This window comes from Neodiprion pinetum, chromosome 3 (genome assembly GCF_021155775.2).
Source record: "Neodiprion pinetum isolate iyNeoPine1 chromosome 3, iyNeoPine1.2, whole genome shotgun sequence".
Classification (NCBI taxonomy): Eukaryota; Metazoa; Arthropoda; class Insecta; order Hymenoptera; family Diprionidae; genus Neodiprion; species Neodiprion pinetum.
In genome coordinates, this window is record NC_060234.1 from 8,648,228 (window position 1) to 8,662,659 (window position 14,432).

At 38.7% G+C, this 14,432-nt stretch overlaps 1 protein-coding gene across 5 annotated transcripts in view; it reads left to right on the plus strand.

The window, feature by feature from the left end:
* The window catches only part of raskol (Ras GTPase-activating protein raskol), a 232,647-nt gene that overhangs the window by 74,858 nt on the left and 143,357 nt on the right, over window positions 1-14,432 (plus strand). The window contains exon 1 of one of the 5 annotated variants that reach the window (XM_046619072.2): window positions 13,340-13,990. The exons of 2 other annotated variants lie outside the window; for them this stretch is intronic. In XM_046619072.2, the coding sequence (XP_046475028.1) occupies window positions 13,741-13,990 (250 nt within the window). In that variant the 5' untranslated portion in view covers window positions 13,340-13,740. Of the gene's footprint in view, window positions 1-13,339; window positions 13,991-14,432 lie in introns of those variants that run through there. 2 more of the 5 variants (XM_046619073.2, XM_046619076.2) reach the window with 2 other exon arrangements.

Below are 14,432 nucleotides of genomic sequence, written 5' to 3' on the forward strand. Positions count from 1 at the left end.
CTTATTCGACTCGTAGCTGTCTACTTTTTTATTAAGCTCGATAAAATTGTGTCTTCTTCATAAGCGTAATAATGACAACAGTAATATCAATAACTGCAACCCCAGAGGGCGGCATTCGCAGTAGTTGCAAATTATTTTCGTAAATTATACGTTTACTTAGCTACGCATAAAATAATATAATTAGTCAAGCTCTACTACCCTACAAGTGCTTCTGCACTTGCCATTATATTACATGTGTTACATCCGAGGATAGGAATTGTCAGAGTTATAGGTACATAATGTGCATAAACCATAAAATAATAAAATCACCATTAAGTACGCTCAACATACCACGCAAGTGCCGTAAATCGAATCTGTAGTAATTTGATTTCTTCCTTTATTGTTAATAATAATAGATTATAACCGTAATACACTTGTATTACATCTGCAATCTGCATATGCGATACATATTTCGTGAACTTCGATCAGTTGTTATTGAAGCATGATATGTATGATACCTATACATATAACCTGCAGTCACATATGTATAGGCAATATATAATAATAAATTGCTCGTTGTTTAAGCCAGTCGGCCGCAGCGATGTCATCATCATGAGCTGAATGTGCTCTCGTGGCTATGAGCGAACCTTATCCCTCATATTATATTATCCCTGGCTGCACACTGCGCCAGCCACCCTTTAGAAATGAAATAACGATATCATCCCCCGCAATGTTGGGGAATTTTATCAACGCTTCGTTTCTATTGTCGTAACTGCAGAGCTTTCAGGATTTGCGTGGGCGTCGTTACGATTATAAACGACGCTTCGATTAAAAAAAGCCTCTGTTTATGTCTGGAAGAAATTAATTTTTTACCCTGAAATATAATGGCGTACGATATGTAGCTTGGTCGAAGTCGCGGATTTTTTGTTCAACGGTCGTGGAAGACTTGGCAAAATCAGGCAAACATATGGCGGAAGTTTGTTTTGCCATTTTTTGTTTCACTCAAACTTCTGTATACTTTAATTGATCGGCCGGTTGTCCGAATCAAGAGACGAAAGTGTCTCGCGGCAAGTGTATTAAAAAATTTAAATAAACTTCACGCGCGAACAGAAGCCTTTGGCCTACACGGCGAAAATATTATGACATATTTCTCCCCTCTCACGATGATTTCGATATTTGGCATGTCTTGTCCGCTTATAGATTTTTAGAGCTTTTAGTTGAACCCTATATCGATACAATCGATGCCCGGAGAGCCGTGATATACCAGTTCTAATATTCCCAACGCCGTCGAAATCGTCAGTTCGCTAAAGAATTTTCGTCGACTCTAAGATAGTTGGGCAGTAATTTCGGAAATGATTAATTCACATGTGTTCTAATTACATATTTTTTTGAGTAATTTACAAACAATCCTGTGAAGTTTGAAAAATGATTTACCATTAAATTACTGAGTTTTTTAATTTCAAAGTTCAACTATTTTACCTTGTATACACAGGGACTGGGACAAAAACTGATAGTTTCGAGTTGGTTGTTCAAGAGTAGAATTTTCAAGCGCGGGCAAAAATATTGAACAAGATAAAATGGATATTTAAGAATAATACATAAAATTTTTGTAAATTTTGCCCGTCATTTAATAATTAAAAACGTAATAAAAAGCAAAAGAAAATCCCATTGGAATTTTGGTTGGGTTGTACATTTGATCACGTCGCAAGTGTGCACCTTACGCGCGGAACTCAAATAATTTGTTTTCTGTCTTTTGGCATATTGCTAAAATACTTCATTTTTTGTCTGCGAATATTCCCTCAAATCGTAACCGATCTGATATTTTGATTCACAACAAATAAAAGTTATAGCGAGAAAAAACATCGAAGGTTCAAACAGACCAGAATACAAGAAAATCACGCGACGTTGCAAAGTTTATTTTCTGATTATTTGAGGAATACAGTGCTCACGATTATCCGTTGGACGGCGTTACTGTCGCTATCCAACTACCTTAAATGAGGAAAGTGCGCACCTTATGCGCGTGCGTTCAGTCGTTCGAATTTTAATGGCCGACAGTTACCACCTGATTGAGCAGCCGACGCAATACCAATCATGCGAACTCGGATGAGGTTATGTTCGCAAGGGAAGCGCGAAATTTTGGTCAAGTATTTTGTTAATAATGATTTTCGGATTACGGTAAGAAATTGAATATCGAAGGAATCCGACGATTTGATTGACACGATTAACGTGTGTCTGATTGATTTTACTTCCCATGCTGTTTACATGCGATACAGATCTCTCTGTAATTTTTCTTCGTATTCTCTTCGTATAAGTAGTGTTTTTGCAAAATTATGAGCGATATTGGTTTCCAAACGGCAATCTCAAACAATTTTCACGTGTCGTAAAGCCGGCAGGTAAGTCATATCATGTTGGTTGAGTTAGTACCTCATGTTGGTCTAATTGTAAATTTGTGAAATTTGTTCAAGAAATTGTGGACTCTCTTTCACACGTGTGTGTGATTTATGAAAATTTTCAATATTTTATCTCAAGTTCTGGAAAGTGGATTACAACCTCCTACCGAACGTCAATCGCAGTCTGCTTCATTAATTGTATTTTCTACATACTTCTTTATATTTAGGAGAGTCTGCAGAGATTATTTATTCAGGCCAGTAACTGGCGGCGGAAGGGGGAGGGGGGGGACAATGAAATTTTTTTCATGTTCTATTCTTCATCTTCTATTTCAGACTTACTGATGCTAACTAATAACCAGAATCCAGGGTGTGGAATTCCACACGCACCAAAATTCGGCGTGTGGAATGCTCCACATAGTCCACACAACTAGCACCAGGCCTGTATTTATTCATTAATATCAACGAGCATCTACATTTTCCACATACATAACCTGACAGAGCAAGTACGTTGCTGAGCTCAGCATGCACTGTAAAACAAAAATCAGTCTAGGGCGCAAAGTGCGTAGCAAATCGTATGGCGTAACATCGATGGCGGACAAATGGTAAGAGTCAATAAAATCTGCGGAATGTCACAAGTGTGCGATGGCAGTTGGTGTATATGGACAAAGCAATACGTTCTGGGGTTAAACATGTATGAAGTATTATCAAGTTAGTATCTTGTTCGACAGGTGGATGCAAGCGTGCTGTTACCTCTCTTATGTGGGTTCACTAAAGAAGCGTAGCTCCGGCACCTACAGAAAACAGCTGATACTTACAAAAATCAAAGGACAAGGGTTGGAATATACAGAAAACTGGGCTCTCATTAAACAACGCATTTCAAAAACAATTCGTCAGCTACGTGGCACATGATGCCAACCATGTTCGTCATTCTTTACAACAAATGAGTTGCAGTACAAGCTACGCTGGCCTTTGTGTCTCCTTTTTCGGCTTTATTACCCCCAAAGGTTTTGATTGTATCGTATTCTGTGCGAGCTAGTTCTAGGTCTGTTTCATTTCAGTTTCTGTTCATTCATTTATCATCATAGAGGTTGGATATTTTTGTGCTACACAATGCGAGCTATAAGATCGGCAGATAATTACTTGAACACTATTCATGGTTTAATGTATTCTTCGAGTCGTAACTTTGAGTGAAAACATGTATGAAATGTACAGTGCTTTGTTTTACTTAATCTATTTTTCTGTCTATCCTGAACATTGAAACATTCTTTCTCTATTTTAGACACTAAAAGCTTCGACTGAAGCAGAATTTGTGAGACATGTGCATGGACAGCAAGTGTTTCAAATATGAACCACCAAACACAGGATCAAACCTGAGCATCGAAGAACCATTCACGTTTGGAATTAGTTCAAAATCATTAGAAATCACTGGAATTTGAGATGTACTTCAATATTGATCATCACTTCGAAATCATTAATATGCTGAACATCTTCAAACGCTTAGAAACCACTTAAAGACTAGTGGAATACAAGCTATTTTTCTATATTGAAAATCACCAAGAAATCACTTGTAAATTGTTGATGATTTCAAAGTGTGTGACCATTATCGTAGAATCTGTCCACAGAGTCCTTTGTACAACTTTAAGGTACATCAAGAGTAGTTTTATGATATCGCTTTAGGAAGATTTGAAACTTTTACACATTCAGAATTTGAAGTAGAGTCTTTCGGCCAAATTATAGCGATACCAATTTAACAGTAAAGTTTCATGTGTGTTGATTGCCATGTATATAATTAAATGTTGGTTACTTCGAAGTAAAAGTTCACAATATTAAAGATAATTCTTACATATTTACTTTTGATGTTGCGTAATTTTTAACAATCAAGTCGTGCGCTATGTGACGTTTGCTGACTAAATTTTTTATTTCACAGTGCCGGATTCAGAAACGAGATTTAGCTGGATTTGATCGATAAACTTTAATCAAAGACTCATTTCGGTGTTGATATCGATATTCCATGATAAGTATTTGAATAATTACGGAAACTTAGGTAGCATGAAACTCTGCAAATAAGCTCGAACGATCAAAACTTCAAGTATGTGAAGTGATATACATAGCACTGAGTGCTTATTCTATCGAACATGGTCAGGGGGATTAAGTCGTACTAACAAATTATATCTTGCAAATTGTAATTGATATTCAGGGACACGAGGCACATCAAGCTTCAACCAAGCAAAGTCAGCAATACGAATCTCAGCACAAAATAAATTTCAAGAAAAGAACTGATTCGATATAATATAAAAAATATAACTGATCACAGTGCTAATATCATTTTTTGGACACTGATTCAATTCGAATAGTACATTTAAAGATAGTGTTGTTTATGTTTTTCCGTATTCATAGGTTCAGAACTAAGTATAAATATACAAATTAGTTACAATTATTAAACTACTTTAAATTAGTTTGATGAGCAGGAAAGCTCTCGATAAAGCTAGATGCAGAGTTAGTAGTCTTGGGAAGGTTGAGTTTATGCTCATGTAATCGGGTGAACTTGGATTGACAATTTACAGCACTTTCGAACCAACTAGATGCTGCGATAAAACCGTCCTAAAATAACCATGATTTTGTTCCGAAACAATTATCTGCATTTCGAAGTTATCAATGTCTACCAAAAGTTGTTTATACGTAAGAACGAGTAACAAATAAATTTATACAAAAAGTAGTGATTTCCCCCCCCCCCCCCCCCCCCCCGAAAAATACCCCTGGCACGAAAACCTTTGGCTAAGTACATTAAAGTGTAGTCATTACCCTCAAAAATACAGTCTCTGATCAAATATGTATGCATCATTTTGATCGTATTGTATATATAATCACCTCGTACAACGAAAGATTCAAATCACATACTACTGCCAAGTACATGTCTGTTAATTTACAATAAAAGCATGATTGAAACTAAACTCGTAGCCTCCACTTCTCTCTGGTATCACACCGCTACCTCACGGCGGTCCAACTGACCCTAAACTTACCCAACTACAAATGAAAATTAAGTATAAATATAAGAAAAAATAAAAAATAACTCATACATTGATGAAAATCAAAAGAAAAAAAAAAAATTTAAATAGCATGAGGTACTTGGTGGGCTTTTTAAAAAAATAATTAAAAGTATTTGTACAGTCTTATTACCGCAAATTGTTGATATCTTGACTTGTATTGTTTGAATTTCTATTACGTAGTAGGTATGTTTTTTCATTCGTGTCTACTATCAGCTTCGCAAATAACAGCAATGCAGGTGTTTTTGAGACGATTTGTTCCTCTTTCCTTACCATCGATTTAGACGGTCTGACCGATGGATTTTTAATAACCATACGAAACAATGCGGTAACATAACGAATCCAGGTAGTATTCTTTTTCAAATCCCTTCGGTATCGTGATATCGCTGATTCATATTGGACGAAGCTTCCCTGATCTGATGGGAAATCAATAGCTTTTCCAATCATAGATATCTGGCCCTCCCACTTTCCTTTCCCCCTCTCTCTATTTCCCATCTGTTTGTGCCGGCAGCCGGTTTAACGGACGGTTTTCCTTCTTCCGCATTGAAACTCTCGCGCCTGTATGTGACATGTGTGTATATAATATGCCAGAGTAGGTATGTACGTATTCGCGACTGATCCCGTGCACACGTGTATACGATAAGCTACAGCTGTAGCTGTTGCCTGTAATGTAAGCACGCGTTGGCCAATGCTCTACGTATAAAAGCCTTTTCACGAATATCCAACGTTGCTGGAGCTGCTCTTCTCCCCCTCCTCCTCCTCCTCCTCCTCCTCCTCCTCCTCCTCCTCCTCCTCCTCCTCCTCCTCCTCCTCCTCCTCCTCCTCCCCTTCATCTCTCTTCATGCCGTCGATCTGCCGTTACACGCTTGACGGTTATGCGGAGAAGATTCGAGCTCGCGAATGGCGCAAACAATCCCAGTTATGCTGCTGGAGATGCGATGATAAAGTCTGTAGAGTATCGTATCGATGAATTAGAATTGAAAAATTATGTCTGAATTAAACTTCATCTACTTTCGCATAAGAATCAAACACTCCTTGCATTTTGGAATAGCCTTATTCTGTAGTTCGCTGATTCAGACATGCAATCGAGGATCTTCAAACGGAAATGAGGATGGTACTATTTATTCAATCTCCAAGCTCCAAGACGTTGGTCTGATGTCAATTACTTTCAGGGTCTCCAATTTTGACCACATTCGATCGAAATGAGTCTTTTCGGAAAGCCTCCAAACTTGTAATTTGATTATAGAGAGGTAGTTTTTTTTTCGAAAAAAGTTACGAGAACGCTTTAATCTGTTTTTCGTTTATTTGATAGTGTTTGAGATGTAATTTTTGCAACCGGAAGTGATATTTGCTCGTGACATGCCTGATTTCTCACCTGATACTCATAATCTGATCATTGCAGGACCGTCGTGCCGTTATATCAATCCTGGTACTAGATTTACAAAAGCATATAACCCAAACGGTTGTAGAAAAATATTGGTTTACAGGTAACTTCGAAATTGTACGATGACTTTTTACCATGAAGTCTAAAATAGAAGGTATATTGAGAAAGAAAAAGAAAGATTCGGACATCGTATATTCTAATGTGGAACAGTGACAAAGCCATTTGGGAGGAACTTATTTCATATTCGCGAATCTTCTTTTGTGAAAGTTCTCCAAAGTTTTCACGACCGCTATTTTGCAACCGCGAAGTTGAGTGGATCGGTTTAAGAAGTTTTGCGGCACATCGTTAAATAAAACGAACTTTCGTTTGGAGTGTATCTTCCATAAACTCTATCAATTTGAGGTTTCCTGCGAAACTTGCAACCGCAAATTTATACACAAAATTGTTCTCGTATACTTATGCGACGTGTGGGAATCCGTAAGAGAAGAATATCTTTCCCGGTGAATCATTCAAAGATATTCGCTTGTAAGCATATTTGTGGTTTTAGGCTCACGAATGGAGTCACTATGCATTCGTCGCTGGAATAGCAAAAAAGCAAATTCTGCAAGTTCGCAAATTTCTGTGGTTTAAAAAATATAACCACTCGAAATTACGAAATATGTGATACGATAGAGGAGTAAAAATCGGCACAAGCACGTTAAAAGTACGCCCGAATCCGTCGGTCGGTCGCAGTTTTTCTCCGACGAATAATTACATCAAACCGGTCAGTCTCTGGTAAATAACTTAAAATTCGATATCGGTTCTAAGCTGTAGCTTTGTATACACGACGCATGTAATATCGTGGTGCGCCATAGCGGACGGTGGAAAGATGTTTTTAAACTCGTCCATCACGAACTATAAGGAATACAAGAGAGAGTGAGAGGGGGGAAAAAACGGTCGTTCCGAACGCTTAAAGTTTAAACTCTGCAATGTTTATACCGGGCAGGCAGTAACTAACCCGCGCGTCCGAATTCGTTCCCTCAGCATCAGCGCTCGGTTATTTCCGGGCGTTTCCGGCGATCGTCGCCAACGAAGTCGGAGGAAAACTTCGCGCCGGCAACAGTCGAGCATCGAGCACTCCGGCACTCACTAGTTCGCGACAAACTTCACCGCGTGTAGGTGGCGAGCGCGGATTACCGCATACCGCGAAACTGCGATCGGAATACCGATGCTACGTCGCCCACGATTTCCGTTCAAACGATGTTTACCAAGCGGCACTAATTCGGAACTTGTATCTTCGAATACGAAGATCACTGTTTCTATAACGAGTTGATAATGCTTCAGGATACGATTTACCCGATCGATATTTCTTCCCGATTCTTCACCGTTGGTCAATCTGATTGCAAAGAATATCGCAAAAATCAACTGAACACGTACATGTACGTAACGAATATGTCTACACCTTAGGAGGAGAGGGGACTGTTTTTGTATTCTGGGGAATATTTCGACTTTCGAAGTAGAGCAGCGAAGGAAACAATTTTAAAAAAGTAAATGGAATGGACGGATGTTGATGGTCGCTGATTGCAATGACCCGTGCGGAGTGTGATGAAAGCATTCCTTACGGCAGTTCCGTAAACGAGTTTACCAATGTGTTTTGCGGTTGGTCTATTGCCTGTTACTGTTCAGTTCATTCTGGGAAATCGATATAAACACTTGGTAACGGAGCACAACACACCGCAGCTACTGCTGCTGCTGCTGCTGATGTTGCACCGCATTGCACCGCGTGGTTGGTTTTCAACGTGATGTGACATGAGTGACGTGACGTGATACGAGTGTTGATTGATTATCAACTTCATCCTTGTTTGTGTGTTGGATATGAATAAGTGAAAATATTGAAACTGAATTTGATCAGTTTGTCATCTTACTCATTTTTGTCCAATAATTGATCGTTCATGCGGTAGAGATCAACGACGCTTGAAATTAGGTATGACATTTCCTGATGAGTCGTTACAATTTGCTTGGAGTCATGTGAAGTTCATCAAAACTACTTACGATCAGTCTGTATTGGATTCGTGTCAAGTCACACGTGTGTGATGGCGCTTTTATAGTTGTACGTAAATATCACTTGGACTTACCTGAAGTCACACGAGGTTGTGTAAAGCATTTTAAGTCAGTGTAAAATCACCGAATTTGTTCTGAATTTGGGTGAATTTAGCCATTTAATGTCACGCGAAGTAACGTCGAGTCACGTTGGTCAATTTGAATTTACTTGAAGTTATCTATGAGTCAAGTGATGTCTCACGAAGCGATATGAAGTTGTTTGAATTAGTCACGTAAAGTAGCTTCGAGTTATGTGATAAAAGTTCGAGTCGTGGCTACGTTCTCTCAACATGTAGTCGTTTTGAAGTACCTGACTTCACACGGAGTTACTCTACAATTAGTAGCTTTGATCGGTTTCAAATAAAATTGAGTCACTTGAATTTACGCCCAGACCAGTGAAGTGATGAAGTCAGGCGAAGTTAGTCTCAAGTCTTGCCGCACTCACGTTTCGTTCTGATACTGTGATTCCCTTTGCACGGTAGACGTAATACTATTTTTGCACACAAATTGCAACCAGTTTAAGTCATTGTTTGATCCACCTGTGGCCATATTTACTGTGCGTAAACAAAAGCGATGGGCACAAATGGTACAGAGGTGCTTTGATCTGAGTAAACACCAATTTATTAACAACGATGTGTATCAAGTATTGAAATACTTCTGATCAAAAGTTACTCAACGTCGGACTTCAGTTATGAATTGAGTGATTGAATAGGCTAAAAGTCCCATTGATAGAATGGAATTTTATAAAAATGGCAAGAAATGGTGGATCTATTCTCAACGTACGAAGGAAATTAATGACGAGACACATGCATTGATCGAGAAGAGCGAAATGCGTGAAAGAAAGAGGATAGATGACGACGAGGCCAGTGTCGTGACAACGCCGCGACGGTTTGCCAATTTTTTAGACTATGTCGTCCCTCGTTCATATTCTGGCGAGACTCTGCCGTTAGGATTTGATATCCTCTTCCGAGCATTAGCTGATGAATATTTAAAATAGATATCTATGTAAATTTGGAACAGGAATGTGTTGGAAAAGAACTAAAAAAAATTTTTTTTTTCTTATACATGAGACATTTTTCATCCAAAAGTTCACACCTATTTTTATACCTAACCGAGAAAATATAGATTTCGCTAGCTTTGATTACGATTTCTCGTTTTGTTAATTATAGGAAACGAATTGAGTCGGTAGAATTGGCGGTTTTAATAATAAAAAAAGTTAGGTCATGAAAACCGAAAGATTTTTGCAAAATTGTAGGCAGATATAGTATTTAATTTTACTTGAGACTAATCATCTATATCTAGTTCTGAAATATCAAGATTTCAGCTAAGATGTTATACAATATACTTTTTCTTTGAGAATAACCGAAGAAACAAATCACGTATCCCATTTTCCGTTTTCGGAATTACTTCTTTTTGGATCGCGATCTCGTTAATTTATAAAACAATACTTACGCTGAGAAAGAAAAAATTCATGACAGGAACAAGTAGGAAATTATGTACACAGGTCAGGTAATTTCGAGAAATGTTTTTCACGAACAGCACTGTAATTAGATAGTTTAATTTGGAACTGTTTTTGCATTTTTCATGTCTCGCGCACCGAGGTTTTTGCCTACTGATAGTTACACGCCTGATTTCCTCTTCTCATTGCAATAATCAGACAAATAATATCTATTGGTCGATTCAATACCGGGCCAAACTGATAATAAAACTTCAAAGCTCAAAAGTAAAAGGCCCGATATGCAAGACGAAATCAAGTCGAAGCGTGCGAAACTTGGTCGGGTTTTAGAAGCAGGTAAAAAGTCTGGCGGATTTTCAAGTCTGAAATCAATCTAAGATTAGAATACTTTTACACCTGTACTCATTGTCAGCGCAGTGCCTACCTACCGCGGAAATAAAACCCGAGCACGATTGTAATTTTATCCGTATTATCATTCGCACCGAGGCTTTATTGGTACATGGAATTTATGAAAGATGAACTCGCAGTGCGGAACATCGTTCCGTTCGTTCGTTCTTTCATCTCGCGGAAGATGTCGGGATATAGAATTTTCTCCGCGAAGTATAACGAGAGAGCCGCGAATGATGGCGAGAAGCTGGAGCCTCGGAGCGATAATAACGACCGCGTTCCTAGCTGCCTAACCTATATTCATCAATTATCTATAGTTTCCACGAGTTTATCGGGTGGTGGAAGAAGTGGAGCCAGTACTTGAACTCGCGCAGTACCTGATGCGGCACATGGTCACAGCATCCAAGGCTACGCATTACACAATCACTTCGTTCGACGGTGAAAAAGTTACTCTATGGATCAAGTGGATTCTACTTGAGTGGAACTCTCGTGATGGTGTCTTTGGTGTGCGACACCTTTTATAACACACGTTCGAACGGTTAGCACATGTCAGGGAGAAATTGAAAACGCTGAAAATCTTAGGGATCAAAACTTGGTAACAGAGTCGTAATACTTTTGTGCGCGTGAAGATGATTTTGGCACTGCAGTCATTGCAGAAGATATCCAAAGAACGATCTAAACAAGTATTAACATCAAATTTAATATTGTTTTGAGTAGCAATTTACTTTTTACCTTACCACTTATGGAAACATCCAATATAGAAATTGAACGTACAAAGAAATGCTGTCATTGATCAAATTTATTATAGGATTTCCAGTTTTTATGATCTCAGTGTAAAAAAGTCGATGACATTACAGTTTTCGTTCACAGTTTGAAGACAAATATAATTCAGAGTATAAAATTTGGCATTTCTTTCGTATCCCTCACTCTGTTTACCTCGACGTGGTGAAATATTCATTTCATACGATACAAACATCGTGAATATTTACACAGACGATATAAAAGATACGCCTATTACCGACGGATATATTGGAAAAGGTTGCCAGCAATAACTCTGGACGATTTTTTTCATTTTGCTTTATTTTGTTTAAACTGTTACTGTTATTGCGCCAGTTTGCAATTCATCCGCGAATATTCCCGCCTCTTGAAATTGCAATTTTACAGTCTGCGTAGTAGAATCAACGATATCGTATACCCAGGAGTAAGGCAAATGTGTATACCTGTAAGTGGAACAAAAAAATTGAACATCCACAAAATAGATAATCGTGGTCATTCAACGAATTCATTTTCTACATACGATCCCCAACGCAAATGATAATACGCTTGGAAATACGGATGCGAGAAACTGACTCGCTGTAGCGTATCGCGAGTTGCTGAATGCTTTTACAGTCGTCTCACATGTTTAATTACAACAAATTTACCCTAACCCGATGTTATCTGCATAATATGTGCGCTTCTGTCGAAGTAGTAGCAGCAACAGCAGCAGCAGCGGCGAACGTCGAGTTCTTTTCGGAGTTGACGAAATTCTCTGATGATGAATTGCTGTACAATCTCGAATAATAATAATAACACAGTGATATAATGATGACGATAACGATGAATTTGTGAAAAAAGTAAAAAAGGATTAGCATTCGCTCTCGCTTTACGGTTATAATTTACCTCGACGCGCGATTTGAGTTATTATACGGATGGCGCAAAAAAAAAATTAATAAAAAATAATTGATTGTATTTAGTCAGAGTGTGAGATGCTATTCGGAAACAAGCAGCAAGGGGGGGGGGGGGGGGGGGGGGAGGGGCGAATATATTAACGAACGAGTAAAAAATTATAGCAATTTATGATCAACGCCGCTCCTCGATGAAATTAAACAAATTCGCTGCGCGAAATCACATCAAGTATCCAATGGATTTATACTGTTGATTTATAGTACAGAGTGGTTCTGAAGTTTAAACGTTTTACGTACGTCTATTCTGAGACTGAGAATCTGAGTAAACTAGCTATGAAACCATCGATTATAAAATCCAACACATCATAGTCGTAAGGGATATTTTGGATTTTCGACTTTGTTTGCTACATCAAATGTCTCAAAATTTCGTATTTTTTTTACAGGATCTAAAATTTTGCTGCTATACATACACCGATCATCTTTGGTTTGTTATTCTTTTACAAAAATTAATTACTTTGGATTCTTACTCGTTTTGCTCGCATTCGATGTTTTGGCCAATTTCACAGACTGTTCAATTTTTTCTATGACCAATCGACGCAGCGATACATTTTTCTTCTTCAACGATTGTTTTCGATCTTGGATTCTTTCCATTCTCTGGAACAAAAATGTACATAGATCTACGTTTGAGTATTTTTTTTTCCGATCATCTCAAAGCCTGGACATCCTTTTTCAGATCTCTAATAATTTGAATTTTCATCAATTACATTTAACGCGATTATCAGGATACCGTACGTCGTGTACAAAAGCAAACAAACGAACAAAGACGTATTGCAATAGTTTATTTCTCACGTTTCTTTAGGATCTAGAAAAAACTGTTCAAATTTTGGATGAATTTTACCTAATATCTACCGTGTGAATTTTATACGCAAATACAGGTATTACATATTCATACAAAACGCATATGCATATGTAACCTGGGTACGCAATGTAGTTGCGTATGCAGATTGTACGTATGCAACGTAGCAACGTGATTATACAATTAAATAGTATGAAATAGAAGGCTGATAATAATTGCGCGACATCACGTGGTACAATACAACTTTGAAAAAATAAAAACGAAAATTCTATAACAACATACCTATTACGAAGATGTTCATTTACAATGTGGATAACAGAACAATCGATGCAACGTCTGGTGGTGAAATTAAAATAATCGCGCGTGCCGATGGAAATCGGATGGACGATTAAATTTGACTCTGTGCGTGATTCGTGAACAAGTATTCTCTATACGCGCATACGCGCTGTATTTGTACGGCAAGAGAGTGTGAGAGAGAAAGAGAGAAAGAGAGAAAGAGATATGTCATTGACGCCGAGAGGGTTGCGTGAATGTGGCGCAGACGCCGCCCCCGACGACACCGAGGACCAGGTGATTCAGTGTCCGGCCATCGGTGCAGGTGCCGTCGAACCGCTCAGCGACTCCTGCGGAGAGTCCGACATGGAAGGTCTTGACCTTTCCCTATTCGAGCCCCACAGTGACCGCGACGCCGCCTCCTGGTGCGACGCCCGTGTCCACGCCGGCACCCTTTACCTCCTCACCCGGTACTGCGGTAAGTTCATTCCGGATCTTACTCGATCCTGATTATACGATGTGAGATATCTTGTTGGTAGTTCAAAGTCAGGTGGTGGTGGAACGTTCCGTGAAGAGTCTTAACCGGACTGATGTGGAGTGTATTAAAATCACATCAGGTCTGTATGTTCGATCCGTGTCAAGTCACGCGTGAGAGGTTTAACTCTCAGCTGTGTAAATGTTACTTGGATTTACCTGAAGTCAGCAGCGGTTATGCGAAGCTTTTTCGAGTCAGGGTTGCACAGGGAACACCTGAAATCATTATTTGGGTTACTGTTTGAAATCACTCGAAATTACGTAGAATCACCCGAAGTTATGCGGATCTGCTGTTTGATTTCAGGTGAGGTAACGTAAAGTCATGTCGATTCGCTGGAACTTCGTTTTAAGTCAGGTGAAGTCGTACGAAGTGATGCGAAGTGAAG